We start from the raw sequence: 19,108 nt of genomic DNA, 5'->3' as shown, positions 1-19,108 counted from the left end.
TTTTTTGCATATGCAAATCGAACAACTTGCACGCACCAGGGGCTTGAGGTGTCCTTCTGTCGCACCCCACAAGCTCACTATGTGCCACCCTGTAGACGGGCCGGACTCACCCCTGCGGCGCCTCCTGCTGGTGACTCTGGGAATTAGCTCAGTCCAGCGTTCGGAGCGCCTTCTGCAGGCCGGTGATCCGCCTGTCTTCAGGCCCCCGTGTCCCTCCCTGGACCCGGTGCCCTTTCACATGGGGTGCTGCCCCCTAGCAGTAACCCCTTTCTCTCAGGGTCTCCCCTTCTCAGGGAACCCCCACCCTCTATCCCCACCTTGCCTCAGTGTATGGCTACTGCCAGTCATTGTCTAGCCCCACACTCTGGGGCAGGCTGCAGTATCAGCCACTCATCACTGGCAAGGAGGGTTTGGACCTGCTGCTTTGGCCTACCCCTGGGCTGCCCTCTGCAACCCCCAGTACCTGTTGGCCCTTCGCTAGGCCGCAGCCTGGGGCTTTCTAGGCTGGAGCTCCCCAGCTCCTCAGCCTTCCCCAGCCCTGCTGCACTCAGGTATCCAGTCTCAAGCCCCCTGCAGCCAGGCCCTTCTCTCTCTGAAGGCAGAGAGAGACTGTCTGGGCTTCTGGCTTCCCTGGCCTTCTTATAAGGCCCTGTTCAGTTTGTAGCGTGGCCCCAGCTGCAGCCATTTCCCTAATCAGCCCAGCTTTTAGAGCCACCGCTCTCAAGCCCTGCCAGGCCACTTTTTAAACCCCACAGGGCAGGAGCAGAGGTTCACCCTGCTACACACCCCCTATTTAAGGGAACTCATGCAAATTCCCAACCCCCCATTCTCAGTTCTCTTCTCTCTGTCTCTCAGAGAAGTCTTCCAAAGGGGCAACATTTGAAAGTGCTTTAGACAGCCCGAGCTGAGACGGGGGGCAGTTGTTATGCTGGGAGGTGTGTTTTGCTCTCATGCCCACTGCTTTAATCTAGAGTCAATTCCTGAGGTGGCTGAAGCTGCTGGTTCTACTAACCAGATGCCAAGGACTCCTCCTTGTGTTCCCCTTTTCTCCTTTCCTGCTTTGCTGATTGCCACCAACATCCACAGGGCTGCACCCGCTGATGACTAGAACATTCCCTGAAATTTGGGAATTGATCGGCTGCAGCATTCAAACGTCATCGCGTTACAGAAAGACAAATAAACAGAGACCTGGCATTGGTTTGCATGTGTGACCGCAATTCGCTTGGCTATGTATATTCAAGAACAGATAAACAGCTTTGAGGAATGAGAAGATGGACAGAAATACTTTGCAATACAACAGGCCCCTGACATAAATTGTATTTGTCGTCCCTACTCTCCACGGTGTCCATTTCTGTTCCTTCAGTGTCCCGAGCCTCTGTTTGCCAGAAGCTGGGAATGGGTCACAGGGGATGGATCAATTGGTGATTCCCTGTTCTGTTCATTCCCTGGGGGGCACCTGGCTCTGGCGACTGTCTGAAGACAGGAGACTGGGCTGGATGGAACTGGTCTGATTCAGTATGGCTGGTCCTATGCAGTCACTGTTAAAGTTGCCATTGCTGGCACTGAGGAACTGGCAAGAGCAGTGGGAAGGCGAGGACAGCGCTGCAGAGTGGTGATGCAGTTTGCATGGGAAAGGCTATTCACTAGAGCGGATGGGACATTGCTCATGGAACATTTTCATGTCTGAAAATGCCATTTCCAGAACCAAAACGGTCCACAGGACGGTGTCCATTTAGATGACATTTCCAACGGAGACATATCAAAATGAATCATTTCGACTTTCTTGTTTCATTTAATGTCAAGCTTTTTTGTTTAAATGAGGTAAAAACATTCCAGGTTGACATTCCTGGGTTTATTAATGCAAAGGGGACGTTTCACCTGCTCGAGGCGAGAGCCTCCTCCCCTCCTGATGGTGCACAATTTGAGCAAGTTACGTGCTTCATCTGGTTAGACCAGTGGACCGGGGCTCTCAGGAGGAACAGAGAATCCTCTTCCTAGTGGCCTGGCTGGTGAGTCTGGCTCACGTGCTCAGGGTCGAAAAGGTCACCGGATTTGGGAAAGGGAAGGAATTTCCCCCTGGTCAAACTGGACAGAACTTGCTAGTTTTTTACCTTCTTCTGCAGCCTGGGATGTGGGTCACTTGCTGGGATCACCGGGACATGTCTCACCTGATCAATCCCCTGCCACTGCAGGGGCCTCCGGCATTGGGGGCCCCTCGGTCCTTCCTGTTCTCTGCCTGCCGGCTGAAATGCTTTGCTCTAAATAAAGTTTGGCGGCTCAGTAGAGAGGTACCTGGGTGAATTTCTCTGGCCTGTGCCATGCAGAAGTTCAGGTCTACATCTATGAAACTATGAAAAATCCTCAGGGACTTACATTTATTTACTCAAATTAATATACAGTGTCTCGGAGTTAAGAAAACCCAGCCCATCCCCAAAGAGCACCCCCCGTTCCGATTCGCATTGACCTGCTGTCAGTGGAAGCTATGCCTGAGCAAGGACTGCAGAATCCAGACCCAAGCGAATAGCTGATAAGGTCAGAACATTCATCGTGCACTTCATGCTGAGTAACCCCCGGGTTCGTTGGTATCCTGCATCCCCACCAAGCAGTAGCGCGGGAGCTCCAAGCCCTCCTCCAGCTGCTGCACAGCCCAGACATGCCGTTAGTGATGGCAAACTCGAGAGCCACCAAGGCTCTGTTCCAGATTCAGCAGGGTTTCCAGACCCTGGGGCTGGAAGGGCTCAGGTTCGCCCGAGGCAGCGCTCCTGGCTCCGAGGCAGCAGGAAGCCCTGCCGATGGCGGATCAGTAATTGGGACTGGTTCTGAGCCACGTGAGAATGCAAGCCCAGCCCCAGGATCGGCCGAGTCGGGGTGCCAGCCCTGTAACATTGAGCAAATCACGCAGGGTCTTGCTCAAGCAAGCCCCTCGCTTCCCCAGACTCCAGAAACCCAATTCCAGCAGCAGCTGGAGCAGCTCTACGTAATGGGTTTCCTGAAGCATGAAGCCAACGCACAAGCTCTGAGAGCAGCTGGAGGAGATGTCAACGCTGCGATTGACAAAGTTCTGGGGTAGTGGGGTCCCCCAGGGGTCTGTATTGGGAGCACTAGTATTCAACTGATTCATAAATGATCTGGGAAGAAGGGGAAAACAGTGATATGGCAAAGTTTGAAGATGATACAAAATTACTCAAGATAGTTAAGTCCAAAGCTGACTATGGAGACTTACAAAGGGATTTCTCAAAACTGGGTGACTGGGCAACACAAGGGCAGATGAAATTCACTGTTGATAAACATCCCCTCCATGTGCAGCGGCAGTCAAAAAAGGGAACAGAATGTTGGGAACCATCAGGAAAGGGATAAATATCAGACAGAAAATATCATATTGCCTCTCTATAGATCCTGGCACACTCACACCTTGAATGCTGCCTGGAGTTCCAGTCACCTCGTCTCAAAAAAGATATATAAGAATTGTAAAAGGCACACAGAAGGGCAACAAAACTGATGAGGGGTATGGAACAGCTTCCGTATGAGGAGAGACTAACAGGACTGGGATTTTTCAGCCTAGAAAAGAGAGGAGTGAGGGGGATATGATCGAGGTCTATAAAATCATGACTGGTGTGGGGAAAGTAAATACGGAAGTGTTATTTACTCCTTCTCATAACACACAGAACAGGGTCACCCAATTCAATCAATAGGCAGCAGGTTTAAAAAAAGCATAAGGAAGTACTTCTTCCACAATGTACAACCTGTGGAACTCATTGCCAGGGGATGTTGTGAAGGCCAAAGCTAGAAGAGGGCTCTAAAAACCATTAGATACGTTCATGGAGGATAAGTCCATCAATGGCTATTAGCCAGGATGGGCAGGGACGCAAAACCATGCTCTGAGTGTCCCAAGCCCCTGCTTGCCAGAAGCTGGGAGTGGACGACAGGAGATGGATCAATTGCTCATTGCCCTGTTCTGTTCATTCCCTCTGAAGCACCTGGGCTCTGGCCACTGTCACAAGTCAGGATTCTGGGCTAGATGTGTTAGCAGAGTCAGGATGAGATCTACGCTGACATCTGGTGGTACATTATGAGGAGTGGGCAAAGGAATTTTAGGAATGTGCATTTGCATTGGTAAACCCACTCCACTTAGCATAACACACAGCAGCATGGGATGGTTCTTTTCACACTGTGGAATCCCCAATTTCTTTGTTATTGGGGCAGGAAGGAGAAAAACATGCTGTTACCTTAATTATGTGAATGAGGAACTATGAGACTGCTTTATGACAGAAATGACTCAACCTACATTAAATAGTACTTGCTAGACAAGGGACATGGGTTCCAAAACCCAGTGAAGGGAGAGAGGCTGGGGATTGGTGTGTGTACCTGATGGTATGGGCCCCTTCTGAGGGCCTGGAACACCAATTGCACTTCCTCCTCTCTCCACTGTTAAAGAGCAGAGCTAATTTTGAATCCTTTAGAAGTCCATCTGGAGGCTGCTGACCTGCATTCATGTTGGGCCAAGGTGGCACTGGGGCTCCTCTACTAAAAGTTGAAACCACTAAGAGCTGAAATCACTAAAAGAGCTAAGCTTACTGAGCTGAGATCACTAAGTGGGGGAGCCTGAAGATCGATCGCTAAGCAGCTGGCAGAGCGGAGCAGTCTGCAGCGTGTTGGAGCAGCCCATGGAACAGTGAGCAGTGTGGAGCGGTTCGCGGGGACGGCTGATGCGGTTCACGGGTTGGCTGGAGGAGCGGCACAGCTGCTGGAGAGGAGCCAGTCTTGGTGAAGGCTGCAGCAGAACTCCACGGAGAAGCGGGGCAGTCGGCCCTGGCCCACGTAAGGTGCCCCTTAACACCATGTGTGCGTGACCCCACCCCCATTTCCACCCAGGCTGGGGGGGGGGGTAAAACTCTGCAGATAAACTTTTGAACTCTGGGGTGGCACTGACTAGAGACAGAGACTCTTGGGTTGTTGGACTTTGGGGTGATTGGACTTAAGACCCTAAGGGGGAAAGGACATTGCCAAACGTACTTGGAGGTGGGTTTTTTGCTTATGGTTTGTGTATAGTCCTGTCTGTGGTGTCTCTCCAACGTGATGCCGCATTGTTTCCCTCCTTTATTAAAAGGATTTTGCTACACTCGGACTCTGTGCTTGCGAGTGGGGAAGTATTGCCTCCTAGAGGCGCCTGGGGGGGTGATAGGTAATTGTCCCAGGTCACTGGGTGGGGGCTCAAGCCGGTTTTGCATTGAGTTATTGAAACGGAACCCCTGGATACTGAACCTGGCACTTGTTGCGGCCAACTCAGAGGGGCACAAGGGTTACAGATGGAATCTGTCTGACTCAGTGTGGCTGTTCGTATTGTCTAGCCGAGGGGGAGCCGTGTTAGTCTGTAGCCACGAAAACAATGAGGAGTCCGGGGGCACCTTCAAGAGTAACAGATTTGAATCTGCTAAAACTGTTAGTCTTTAAGGTGCCCCCGGACTCCTCGTTATTCTTATTTTCTGCTGTTCTCATGTGGGATAATGGATACAAGCAGCAAAAGTCACAGGGCTCTTGCTATTCTTATACGGCTCCTTTCCCTGATTAGACCATGTTCAGACATCAGCCTCCGCTGGAGTTCCCAGGGGACTGTGGGACCCCCAAGGAGCTGCTGCCAGGATACAGTATAAATACTCTGCCGTGCCTGGCAGTCTGGGGCGTATACTCCAGGCAGGCTGGGTCCAGAGGCTTTTTTCCTCCATGGTGAAGATTTTCATCACGTCCACCCTGGTGAGTCAGCTGCAGTTGAGAGAAGGGGGTTGATTACCTGACACCCTCTTTTTTGAGTTTTACAGGGAGAAATAAGTCCAATAAAGCTTTAAAAAAGTTTATAATCAGGACACATTTAAAATTGATTTCACCATTTAGCAGGAGATAATTTAAGTACCTAACTCTCATTGACACAAACACACACACACACAGACACACGCAGACACACAGACACATACACTCAAACACAGACACACATTTCTCTCTCTCTCTCTCTCTCTCTCACACACACACACACAGACAGACAGAGAAAGACACACATACACTCACCACAGAGGCAGACAGACACAGACACACAGAGATACATTCACACAAATACACAGACAGACAGTCACACACTCACACACAGACACACTCACACAGACATGCACACACACAATCTCACACCCAGATACACACACACGGTTGCAGGTCGGTTTTTCCTTGGCACAGCTCAGCCCCGCCTGTGCCGCCCGCCCCAGGCTCCAGCGGGATGGAAGCTAGCACGGGCTGGGGACCATGAGAAGGGGAATCACCCCCTTGGCTTGCAGCACAGACATAGCCTTAGGGACAAATCCTGCCAAGGTTTAGAGGCTGCCCCGCCCTACTGAGCTCCTCAGCATTGGACAGCCGCTGTGTAGGGCAGGACGGGGGCCAGCCTGCAACCTGTGAGTTCTCGTGGCTGGGGCCTGTCCCTTTAATCATTTGCCAAGCGCTGATGTGCACCTGCGGCTGCAGAATCATTAACATTCATGAGCAAGAATAAATCTGTGTTTTCCCCACCTTCAAAGAGGCTAAGAGGGCTGGGGAGCGTATGGCGTAATGCAGAGCACAGTTAAATGCAGGTCCCGATTCTGCTTTTAGCGGCATCCCTGTCCGAGGCGGGAAGACCCACCGCTGGGAGGCCGGGCGCAGACGCACTGAGGGGTCATGGGGCTTGCCACACTTCGCACTGTGCCAGAGTCAGAGCCGGCGGGCAGGTCTCCAGCCTTCCCGCTGCTGTATGGGGGAGGGCGGCAGGAGAGTGACGGGTGGTGGAGAGGAGCCAGGTGCATCACTCCAGGCTGGCAGAGTTTCAGAGATTTAAGAACAGAAGGGACCACTCTGATCAACTGCATCGCACAGGCCAGAGACCTGCCCTGAATTCATTCCTGTGTGGACAAGAGCCGTCTCAGCTGCCAGTGCTGGGGAATTCACAGCTGCCCTTGCGAAGGGCTCATTTCCCTTGCTGTTAACAATGTGCACCTTACTTCTACTCTGAATGTGACTAGCGGGGGGGGGGGGTGGGGGGTAAATCCATCAACCTCCTCCCTGAGGAACGTTGCTGAGCTGTGGACAGCGGAACTCTGGGAGCAGAATCTCTTGGTTCCCTCTAATGAGCTCGGGCTGGAAATGAATTCTTGGAGCCTGGCTCTTCAGGCTTCATTCAGAACAACTCCTCCTTGATTTCACTGGGGAGAGCAGCCCCAGGCTTGCAGGACAGGGCCCTTGTGCATTGGGATTCTGCAAGTCAATGCTGAACTGCAGGTCCCTTCCCGGTCACCTGGTCTCGAGGTAACTCTCAGGTTCATTTTGCATTTACACAGGGGGTTGGAGCTGACCGGGACAGCGACTGCTCATCATGGTGGATTTCAATAGCACCAGCTTCCATCCTGCCACATTCCAGCTGACCGGGTTCCCAGGCCAGGAAGCTGCTCGCCACTGGATCTCGATCCCTTTCTGGGTGGTCTACATCACCGCCATGGTAGGGAATTGCACTGTTCTCTGCGTTATCTGGGCAGACCGGCGTCTCCACCAGCCCATGTATTTGTTCCTTTGCATGTTGTCAGTCAACGACCTCGGTATGTCTCTGTCAACCCTGCCCACGGTGCTCAGCATCTTCTGCTTCGATGTCACAGACGTCGCCTTCAACGCCTGCCTGGCCCAGATGTTTTTCATTCACTCCTTTTCCTTCATGGAGTCGGGGATTTTACTGGCCATGTCATTCGATCGCTTTGTTGCCATCTGTGACCCGCTGCGCTATGCGGCCATCTTGACCAACCCCAGGATTGTGAGGATTGGGCTGGCTCTTGTGATTAAAAGTACCAGCATGACCTTCCCTTCCCCCTTTCTGATTAAACGGCTGCCGATCTGCAAAGGCAATGTCCTCTCCCACGCCTACTGCTTGCACCCTGACATGATGAGACTGGCGTGTGCGGACACAACCGTCAATAACATCTATGGATTGTTTGCCATTCTCTTCACTTACGGCTTAGACTCGGCGTTCATCATCCTATCTTATGTTAAGATTCTAAGGACAGTTTTTAATATTGCATCCCATGAACAGCGCCTCACGGCCCTAAACACCTGCTTCTCGCACATCTGCGCTGTCTTACTCTTTTATGTCCCAATAATTGCAGTCTCCGTTATGCACAGGTTTGGAGGAAATGCCCCTCGAGTTGTGCATATTCTTATGTCCTATGCCTACCTCTTTGTCCCCCCTGTGTTAAACCCAATTGTTTACAGTGTGAAGACAAAGGAGATTCGCAAGGGGATCTCCCGAATATTCTCCAGAGACTTACTCTGAATGGGAGTTGTGTCAGATATGGTTTTGTTGGACAAGTTTTGAATGGCTTGTTGACTGAACGTCATATCTTCTCAGAGGACATTCAAACCTCTCCAACGATAAAATACTAGAACAATTCAAACTGTGCATAGGCAGTTGCCTGCAAAAGATTATGTTATTTCCTCTTATGTCAGGGGTTCTCAAACTGGGGGTTGAGACCCCTCAGGGGGTCATGGGGCTATTACAGGGGGTCGTGAACTGTCAGCCTCCACCCCAAACCCCGCTTTGCCTCCAGCATTTATAATGGTTTTAAATATGTAAAAAACATGTTTTTAATCTATAAAGGGGGGCTGCACGCAGAGGCTTGCTGTGTGAAAGGGGTCACCAGTACAAAACATAAGAACATAAGAACGGCCGTTCGGGGTCAGACCAAAGGTCCATCTAGCCCAGTATCCTGTCTGCCAACAGTGGCCAATGCCAGGTGCCCCAGAGGGAGTGAACCTAACAGGTAATGACCAAGTGATCTCTCTCCTGCCATCCATCTCCATCCTCTGACAAACAAACCGAGTCTAGGGACACCATTCCTTACACAGCCTGGCTAACAGCCGTTAATGAACTTAACCTCCATGATAAGAAAACAAACAAAACAAAAGTTTGAGAACAACAGTCTGATGTTTTTAAATTACAGTCTCAGATGTTAAAGTCAATCAAAGTCAATCAGTCTTTTGAGGCAGGTACTGTGGCTTCCAGCGGGGGTGAGCAGTGCCCGGCACCTGAATAGAAAATAAAAAACAGGTAGAAGGAAACACACCTCTCAAATCTATAACTGTCTGGTGTAAATCGAGCCAAGGTCTGCAGCAGGGGCCGCCTGGCTGTCCTGTTTGCGATGGGGGCCAGCACTATCTCAAAGCAGTAGATTAACAATAGTTGTCACTGGGAGGAGGCCACACACTTTTTTGCATATGCAAATCGAACAACTTGCACGCACCAGGGGCTCCAGGTGTCCTTCTGTCGCACCCCACAAGCTCACTATGTGCCACCCTGTAGACGGGCCGGACTCACCCCTGCGGCGCCTCCTGCTGGTGACTCTGGGAATTAGCTCTGTCCAGCGCTGGAGCGCCCTCTGCAGGCCGGTGAGCCGCCTGTCTTCAGGCCCCCGTGTCCCTCCCTGGACCCGGTGCCCTTTCACATGGGGTGCTGCCCCCTGGCAGTAACCTCTTACTCTCAGGGTCTCCCCTCCTCGGGGAACCCCCACCCTCCTCCCCACCTTGCCTCAGTTTATGGCTACTGCCAGTCATTGTCTAGCCCCACACTCTGGGGCAGGCTGCAGTATCAGCCACTCATCACAGTGTGACGGAGCGGTTCTGGCGGGACCCAACTGAGAGTGCCAAATCAGGACCAATTGCTTAAACTGGGCAGTCACAGCCCTAGGCTGGGGTTTTTCCACCTCCAAGGCAAACCAAACCAGCCAGACAAAACGGACTTTGGTCTCACCCCACTGGCTAACCACAAGTCACACAAGCAATTTCCTTAGACACTCCAGTCTCCCAGTATCACCACCAGTGCACTCGTCCTGGGGATGAATGGTTATGAAAACCAACACCCCAATAAAAGAAAAAGGTTCCCTCGATCCCAAAGGACCAAGCCCCAGACCCAGGTCAATATACACATCAGATCTTACCCACAAATCACGCTGTTGCCAATCCTTTAGAATCTAAAATCTAAAGGTTTATTTACAAAGGGAAAAAGGTAGAGGTGAGAGGTATAATTGGTTAAATGGAATCAATTACATACAGTAATGGCAAAGTTCTTAGTTCAGGCTTGCAGCAGTGCTGGAGTAAACTGCAGGTTCAGATTAAGTCTCTGGAACATCCCCCGCTGGGATGGGTCAACAGTCCTTCGTGCAGAGCTTCAGTTTGTAGCAAAGTCCTTCCAGAGGTCAGAAGCAGGATTGAAGACAAGATGGAGATGAGGCATTAGCCATATATAGACTTTTCCAGGTGTAAGAATCCCTTTGTCTTCACTGTGGAAATTTACAGCAAAATGGAGCCTGGAGTCACATGGGCCAGTCCCTGCATACTTTGCTGAGTCACAAGGCGTGTCTGCCTTCTCTCCATGGGTCCATTGTGTAGCCGATGGCCCTTAATGGGCCATCAAGCCAGCTATGCAGGGCTGACATCAGCTTGTCTGGGACACTTCCCAGAGGCAGAGCATAAAACAAAATATAGACATTACAGAGCCAATACTTATAACTTCAACTACAAAATGATACACAGACATACAGACAGCATAATCATAACCAGCAACCCAGAACCTGGTCTTAGACACCTTATATGACCCCCTTTACTTAGGATTTGGTGCCACTACAGGACCTTGGTTGCAACCCATGTTCTATATGGTCCCCATTTATATCAATAACGTCACACACAGGCAAAGGTGTTTGGACCTGCTGCCTTGGCCTATCCCTGGGCTGCCCTCTGCAACCCCCAGTACCTGTTGGCCCTTTGCTCCCATCTCCTCCCCAGCTCCTCAGGGAGCTCCTCAGCTCCCCAGCTCCTCAGCCTGTCCCCAGCCCTGCTTCACTCAGGTATCCAGTCTCAAGCCCCCTGCAGCCTGGCCCTTCTCTCTCTGAAGGCAGAGAGAGACTGTCTGGGCTTCTGGCTTCCCTGCCTTCTTATAAGGCCCTGTTCAGTTTGGGGCGTGGCCCCAGCTGCAGCCACTTCCCTAATCAGCCCAGCTTTTAGAGCCACCGCTCTCAAGCCCTGCCAGGCCACTTTTTAAACCCCGCAGGGCAGGAGCAGAGGTTCACCCTGCTACACACCCCCTATTTAAGGGAACTCATGAAAATCCCCGACCCCCACATTCTCAGTTCTCTTCTCTCTGTCTCTCAGAGAAGTCTTCCAAAGGGGTGACATTTGAAAGTGCTTTAGACGGCCCGAGCTGAGACGGGGGGCAGTTGTTATGCTGGGAGGTGTGTTTTGCTCCCATGAACCACTGCTTTGGTCTAGAGTCAATTCCTAAGGTGGCTGAAGCTGCTGGTTCTACTAACCAGATGCCAAGGACTCCACCTTGAGTTCCCCTTTTCTCTTTTCCTGCTTTGCTGATTGACACCAACATCCACAGGGCTGCACCCGCTGATGACTAGAACATTCCCTGAAACTTGGGAATTGATCAGCTGCAGCATTCAAACGTCATCGCGTTACAGACAGACAAATAAACAGAGACATGGCATTGGTTTGCATTTGTGACCGCACTTCCCTTGGCTATGTATATTCAAGAACAGATAAACAGCTTTGAGGAATGAGAAGATGGACAGAAATACTTTGCAATACAACGGGCCCAGGACATAAATTGTATTTGTCGTCCCTACTCTCCACGGTGTCCATTTCTGTTCCTTCAGTGTCCCGAGCCTCTGTTTGCCAGAAGCTGGGAATGGGCCACAGGGGATGGATCACTTGGTGATTCCCTGTTCTGTTCATTCCCTGGGGGGCACCTGGCTCTGGCCACTGTCTGAAGACAGGAGACTGGGCTGGATGGAACAGGTCTGATTCAGTATGGCTGGTCCTATGCAGTCACTGTTAAAGTTGCCATTGCTGGGACTGAGGAACTGGCAAGAGCAGTGGGAAGGCGAGGACAGCGCTGCAGAGTGGTGATGCAGTTTGCAGGGGAAAGGCTATTCACTAGAGCAGGTGGGAAATTGCTCATGGAACTTTTTCCTGTCTGAAAATGCCATTTCCAGAACCAAAACGGTCCACAGGACGGTGTCCATTTTGATGACATTTCCAATGCAGACGTATCAAAATGAATCTTTTCGACTTTCTTGTTTCATTTAATGTCAAGCTTTTTTGTTTAAATGAGGTAAAAACATTCCAGGTTGACATTCCTGGGTTTATTAATGCAAAGGGGACGTTTCACCTGCTCGAGGCGAGAGCCTCCTCCCCTCCTGATGGTGCACAATTTGAGCAAGTTACGTGCTTCATCTGGTTAGACCAGTGGACCGGGGCTCTCAGGCGGAACAGAGAATCCTCTTTCTAGTGGCCTGGCTGGTGAGTCTGGTTCACGTGCTCAGGGTCGAAAAGGTGAACGGATATGGGAAAGGGAAGGAATTTCCCCCTGGTGAAACTGGACAGAACTTGCCAGTTTTTTACCTTCTTCTGCAGCCTGGGATGTGGGTCACTTGCTGGGATCACCAGGGCATGTCTCACCTGATCAATCCCTACCACTGCAGGGGCCTCCGGCATTGGGGGCCCCTCGGTCCTTCCTGTTCTCTGCCTGCCGGCTGAAATGCTTTGCTCTAAATAAAATTGGGCGGCTCAGTAGAGAGGTACCTGGGTGAGGTTCTCTGGCCTCTGCCATGCAGAAGTTCAGGTCTACATCTATGAAACTATGAAAAATCCTCAGGGACTTACATTTATTTACTCAAATTAATATACAGTGTCTCGGAGTTAAGAAAACCCAGCCCATCCCCAAAGAGCACCCCCCGTTCCGATTCGCATTGACCTGCTGTCAGTGGAAGCTATGCCTGAGCAAGGACTGCAGAATCCAGACCCAAGCGAATAGCTGATAAGGTCAGAACATTCATCGTGCACTTCATGCTGAGTAACCCTCGGTTCGTTGGTATCCTGCATCCCCACCAAGAAGTAGCGCGGGAGCTCCAAGCCCTCCTCCAGCTGCTGCACAGCCCAGACATGCCGTTAGTGATGGCAAACCCGAGAGCCACCAAGGCTCTGTTCCAGATTCAGCAGGGTTTCCAGACCCTGGGTCTGGAAGTGCTCAGGTTCGCCCGAGGCAGCGCTCCTGGCTCAGGGGCAGCGGGAAGCCCTGCTGATGGCGGATGAGTAACTGGGACTGGTTCTGAGCCACGTGAGAATGCAAGCCCAGCTCCAGGATCAGCTGAGTCGGGGTGCCAGCCCTGTAACGTTGAGCAAATCACGCAAGGTCTTGGTCAAGCAAGCCCCCCGCTTCCCCAAACTCCAGAAACCCAATTCCAGCAGCAGCTGGAGCAGCTCTACGTAATGGGTTTCCTGAAGCATGAAGCCAACGCACAAGCTCTGAGAGCAGCTGGAGGAGATGTCAACACTGCGATGGACAAAGTTCTGGGGTAGTGGGGTCCCCCAGGGGTCTGTATTGGGAGCACTAGTATTCAACAGATTCATAAATGATCTGGGAAGAAGGGGAAAACAGTGATATGGCAAAGTTTGAAGATGATACAAAATTACTCAAGATAGTTAAGTCCAAAGCTGACTATGGAGACTTACAAAGGGATTTCTCAAAACTGGGTGACTGGGCAACACAATGGCAGATGAAATTCACTGTTGATAAACATCCCCTCCATGTGCAGCGGCAGTCAAAAAAGCGAACAGAATGTTGGGAACCATCAGGAAAGGGATAAATATCAGACAGAAAATATCATATTGCCTCTCTATAGATCCTGGCACACTCACACCTTGAATGCTGCCTGCAGTTCCGGTCGCCTCGTCTCAATAAAAGATATATTAGAATTGCCCATAGAAGGGCAACAAAAATGATGAGAGGTATGGAACAGCTTCCGTATGAGGAGAGACTAACAGGACTGGGACTTTTCAGCCTAGAAAAGAGATGACTGGGGGGGTGGGGATATGATCGAGGTCTATAAAATCATGACTGGTGTGGGGAAAGTAAATATGGAAGTGTTATTTACTCCTTCTCATAAAACACAGAACAGGGTCACCCAATTCAATTAATAGGCAGCAGGTTTAATTGGTTAAGTACTTCTTCCACAATGTACAACCTGTGGAACTCATTGCCAGGGGAAGTTGTGAAGGCCAAAGCTAGAAGAGGGCTCTAAAAACCATTAGATACATTCATGGAGGATAGGTCCATCAATGGCTATTAGCCAGGATGGGCAGGGACGCAAAACCATGCTCTGAGTGTCCCAAGCCCCTGCTTGCCAGAAGCTGGAAGTGGACGACAGGAGATGGATCAATTGCTCATTGCCCTGTTCTGTTCATTCCCTCTGAAGCACCTGGGCCCTGGCCACTGTCACAAGTCAGGATTCTGGGCTAGATGGAATCGGTCTCACTCAGTGTGGCTGTTCTTATTGTCTATCCGGGGGGAGCCGTGTTAGTCTGTAGCCACGAAAACAATGAGGAGTCCGGGGGCACCTTCAAGAGTAACAGATTTGAATCTGCTAAATCTGTTAGTCTTTAAGGTGCCCCTGGACTCCTCGTTATTCTTATTTTCTGCTGTTCTCATGTAGGATAATGGGTACAAGCAGCAAAAGTCACAGGGCTCTTGCTACTCTATACGGCTCCTTTCCCTGATTAGCCCATGTTCAGACATCAGCCTCCGCTGGAGTTCCCAGGGGACTGTGTGACTCCCAAGGAGCTGCTGCAAGGATACAGTATAAATACTCTCCCGTGCCTGGCAGTCTGGGGCGTATACTCCAGGCAGGCTGGGTCCAGAGGCTTTTTTCCTCCATGGTGAAGATTTTCGTCACATCCACCCTGGTGAGTCAGCTGCAGTTGAGAGAAGGGGGTTGATTACCTGACACCCTCTATTTTGAGTTTTATGGGGAGAAATGAGTCCAATAAAGCTTAAAAAAAGTTTATAATCAGGACACATTTAAAATTGATTTCACCATTTAGCAGGAGATAATTTAGGTACCTAACTTTCATTGACACAAACACACACACACACACACGCAGACACACAGACACATACACTCAAACACACACACACATTTCTCTCTCTCTCTCTCTCTCTCTCACACACACAGAAAGACACACATACACTCCCCACAAAGGCATACAGACATACACACACAGATGCATTCACACAAACACACAGACAGACAGTCACACACTCACACACAGACACACTCACACAGACATGCACACACACAATCTCACACCCAGACACACACACACGGTTGCAGGTCCGTTTTTGCTCGGCACAGTTCAGCCCTGCCTGTGCCGCCCGCCCCAGGCTCCACCTCGATAAAAGCTAGCACAGGCTGGGGTCCATGAGAAGGGGAATCGCCCCCCTGGCTTGCAGCACAGATGTAGCCTTAGGGACAGATCCTGCCCAGGTTTAGAGGCTGCCCCGCCCTACTGAGCTCCACAGCATTGCACAGCCGCTGTGTAGGGCAGGACGGGGGCCAGTCTGCAACCTGTGAGTTCTCGTGGCTGGGGCCTGTCCCTTTAATCATTTGCCAAGCGCTGATGTGCACCTGCGGCTGCGGAATCATTAACATTCATGAGCAAGAATAAATCTGTCCTTTCCCCACCTTCAAAGAGGCTAAGAGGGCTGGGGAGCGTACGGCGTAATGCGGAGCACAGCTAAACGCAGGCCCCGATTCTGCTTTTAGCAGCACCCCTGTCCGAGGCGGGAAGACCCACCGCCCAGCTGGGAGGCCGGGCGCAGATGCACTGAGGGGACATGGGGCTTGCCACACTTCGCACTGTGCCAGAGTCAGAGCCGGCGGGCAGGTCTCCAGCCTTCCCGCTGCTGTATGGGGGAGGGCGGCAGGGGAGTGACGGGTGGTGGAGAGGAGCCAGGTGCATCACTCCAGGCTGGCAGAGCTTCAGAGATTTCAGGCCAGAAGGGACCACTCTGATCAACTGCATCGCACAGGCCAGAGGCCTGCCCTGAATTCATTCCTGTGTGAACTAGAGCCGTCTCAGCTGCCAGTGCTGGGGAATTCACAGCTGCCCTTGCGAAGGGCTCATTTCCCTTGCTGTTAACAATGTGCACCTTACTTCCACTCTGAATGTGACTAGCCGGGGGGCAAATCCATCAACCTCCTCCCTGAGGAACGTTGCTGAGCTGTGGACAGCGGGACTGTAGGAGCAGAATCTCTTGGTTCCCTCTAAGGAGTTAGGGCTGGAAATGAATTCTTGGAGCCTGGCTCTTCAGGCTTCATTCAGAACAACTCCTCATTGATTTCACTGGGGAGAGCAGCCCCAGGCTTGCAGGACAGGCCCTTGTGCATTGGGATTCCGCAAGTCAATGCTGAACTGCAGGTCCCTTCCCGGTCACCTGGTCTCGGAGTAACTCTCAGGTTCATTTGGCTTTTACACAGGGGGTCGGGGATGACCGGGACAGCGACTGCTCATCATGGTGTATTTCAATAGCACCAGCTTCCATCCTGCCACATTCCAGCTGACCGGGTTCCCAGGCCAGGAAGCTGCTCGCCACTGGATCTCGATCCCTTTCTGGGTGGTCTACATCACCGCCATGGTAGGGAATTGCACTGTTCTCTGCGTTATCTGGGCAGACCGGCGTCTCCACCAGCCCATGTATTTGTTCCTTTGCATGTTGTCGGTCAACGACCTCGGTATGTCTCTGTCAACCCTGCCCACGGTGCTCAGCATCTTCTGCTTTGATGTCACAGACGTCGAGTTCGACGCCTGCCTGGCCCAGATGTTTTTCATTCACTCCTTTTCCTTCATGGAGTCGGGGATTTTACTGGCCATGTCGTTCGATCGCTTTGTCGCCATCTGTGACCCGCTGCGCTATGCGGCCATCTTGACCAACCCCAGGATTGTGAAGATCGGGCTTGCTCTTGTGATTAAAAGTACCAGCATGACCTTCCCTTTCCCCTTTCTGATTAAACGGCTGCCAATCTGCAAAGGCAATGTCCTCTCCCACGCCTACTGCTTGCACCCTGACATGATGAGACTGGCGTGTGCGGACACAACCGTCAATAACATCTACGGATTGTTTGCCATTCTCTTCACTTATGGCTTAGACTCAGTGTTCATCATCCTATCTTATGTTAAGATTCTAAGGATTGTTTTTAATATTGCATCCCATGAACAGCGCCTCACAGCCCTAAACACCTGCTTCTCGCACATCTGCGCTGTCTTACTCTTTTATGTCCCAATAATTGCAATCTCTGTTATCCACAGGTTTGGGGGAAATGCCCCTCGTCTTTTGCATATTCTTACGTCCTATGCCTACCTCTTTGTCCCCCCTGTGTTAAACCCAATTGTTTACAGCGTGAAGACAAAGGAGATTCGCAAGGGGATCTCCCGAATATTCTCCAGAGACCTACTCTGAATGGGAGTTGTGTCGGATATGGTTTTGTTGGACAAGTTTTGAATAGCTTGTTGACTGAACGTCGTATCTTCTCAGAGGACATTCAAACCTCTCCAACGATAAAATACTAGAACAATTCAAACTGTGTATAGGCAGTTGCCTGCAAAAGATTCTATTATCTCCTCTTATGTTAGGGGTTCTCAAACTGGGGGTTGGGACCCCTCGGGGGTCATGGGGCTATTACAGGGTGGTCGCAAGCTGTCAGCCTCCACCCCAAACCCTGCTTTGCCTCCAGCATTTATAATGGTGTTAAATATATAAAAAAAACCTTTTTAATGTATAAGGGGGTGGCCGCACTCAGAGGCTTGCTGTGTGAAAGGGGTCACCAGTACTAAACATAAGAACATAAGAACGGCCATACAGGTTCAGACCAAAGGTCCATCTAGCCCAGTATCCTGTCTGCCAACAGTGGCCAATGCCTGGTGCCCCAGGGAGTGAACCTAACAGGTAATGATCTAGTGATCTCTCCCCTACCATCCATCTCCACCCTCTGACAAACAAACAGAGGCTAGGGACACCATTCCTTACCCAGCCTGGCTAATAGCCATTTATGGACTTAACCTCCATGATAAGAAAACAAACAAAACAAAAGTTTAGAACGACTGTCTGATGTTTTTAAATTACAGTCTCATATGTTAAAGTCAATCAAAGTCAATCAGTCTTTTGAGGCAGGGACTGTGGCTTCCAGTGGGGATGAGCAGTGCCTGGCACTTCCTGGGTGTGACCTGAATACAAAATGTAAAACAGGGAGAAGGAAACACAGCTCTCAAATCTATAACTGGCTGGTGTAAATCAAGCCAAGTTCTGCAGCAGGGGCCACCTATCTATCCTGTTTGCGATGGGCGCCAGCACTATCTCAAAGCAGTAGATTAACAGTAGTTGTCACTGGGGGGAGGCCACACACTTTTTTGTATATGCAAATCGAACAACTGGCACACACCAGGGGCTCCAGGTGTCCTTCTGTTGCACCTCACAAGTTCACTATGTGCCACCCCCTATTTAAGGGAACTCATGCAAATCCCCGACCCCCACATTCTCAGTTCTCTTCTCTCAGTCTCTCAGAGAAGTCTTCCAAAGGGGCAACATTTGAAAGTGCTTTGGACGGCCCGAGCTGAGACGGGGGGCAGTTGTTATGCTGGGAGGTGTGTATTGCTCCCATCAAACACTGCTTTGATCTAGAGTCAATTCCTGAGGTGGCTGAAGCTGCTGGTTATGCTAACCAGAAGCCAAGGACTCCTCCTTGTGTTCCCCTTTTCTCCTTTCCTGCTTTGCTGATTGCCACCAACATCCACAGGGCTGCACCCGCTGATGGCTAGAACATTCCCTGAAACTTGGGAATTAATCGGCTGCAGCATTCAAACGTCATCGCGTTACGGACAGACAAATAAACAGAGACGTGCATTGGTTTGCATGCGTGACCGCACTTCTCTTGGCTATGTATATTCAAGGACAGATAAACAGCTTTGAGGAATGAGAAGATGGACAGAAATACTTTGCAATACAACGGGCCCAGGACATAAATTGTATTTGTCGTCCCTACTCTCCACGGTGTCCATGGATGGATCACTTGGTGATTCCCTGTTCTGTTCATTCCCTCTGGGGCACCTGGCTCTGGCCACTGTCTGAAGACAGGAGACTGGGCTGGATGGAACTGGTCTGATTCAGTATGGCTGGTCCTATGCAGTCACTGTTAAAGTTGCCATTGCTGGGACT

The 19,108-nt window shown here is 50.9% G+C and overlaps 2 protein-coding genes across 2 annotated transcripts; both read left to right on the top strand.

Annotated features, from left to right (window-relative positions):
• Window positions 1-7,390: 7,390 nt before the first annotated feature.
• LOC123374585 (olfactory receptor 51I1-like) lies at window positions 7,391-8,335 on the top strand. The gene has a single exon (XM_045024680.1). The coding sequence runs from the start codon at window positions 7,391-7,393 to the stop codon at window positions 8,333-8,335; it is 945 nt and encodes a 314-aa protein (XP_044880615.1).
• Window positions 8,336-16,411: 8,076 nt separating this feature from the next.
• Window positions 16,412-17,356, top strand: LOC123374572 (olfactory receptor 51I1-like). Its single transcript, XM_045024654.1, has one exon. It carries the CDS (start codon window positions 16,412-16,414, stop codon window positions 17,354-17,356), a length of 945 nt encoding a protein of 314 aa, XP_044880589.1.
• Window positions 17,357-19,108: the final 1,752 nt, after the last annotated feature.

Source organism: Mauremys mutica, chromosome 1 (genome assembly GCF_020497125.1).
Source record: "Mauremys mutica isolate MM-2020 ecotype Southern chromosome 1, ASM2049712v1, whole genome shotgun sequence".
NCBI classification, from domain to species: Eukaryota; Metazoa; Chordata; order Testudines; family Geoemydidae; genus Mauremys; species Mauremys mutica.
This window is presented reverse-complemented; position numbering and strand designations above follow the sequence as displayed.

What these genes read in the sequence shown, in the direction of transcription:
- LOC123374585 (XM_045024680.1), top strand. Translation starts at nt 7,391, where the DNA reads ATGGTGGATTTCAATAGCACCAGCTTCCATCCTGCCACATTCCAGCTG.
- LOC123374572 (XM_045024654.1), top strand. Translation starts at nt 16,412, where the DNA reads ATGGTGTATTTCAATAGCACCAGCTTCCATCCTGCCACATTCCAGCTG.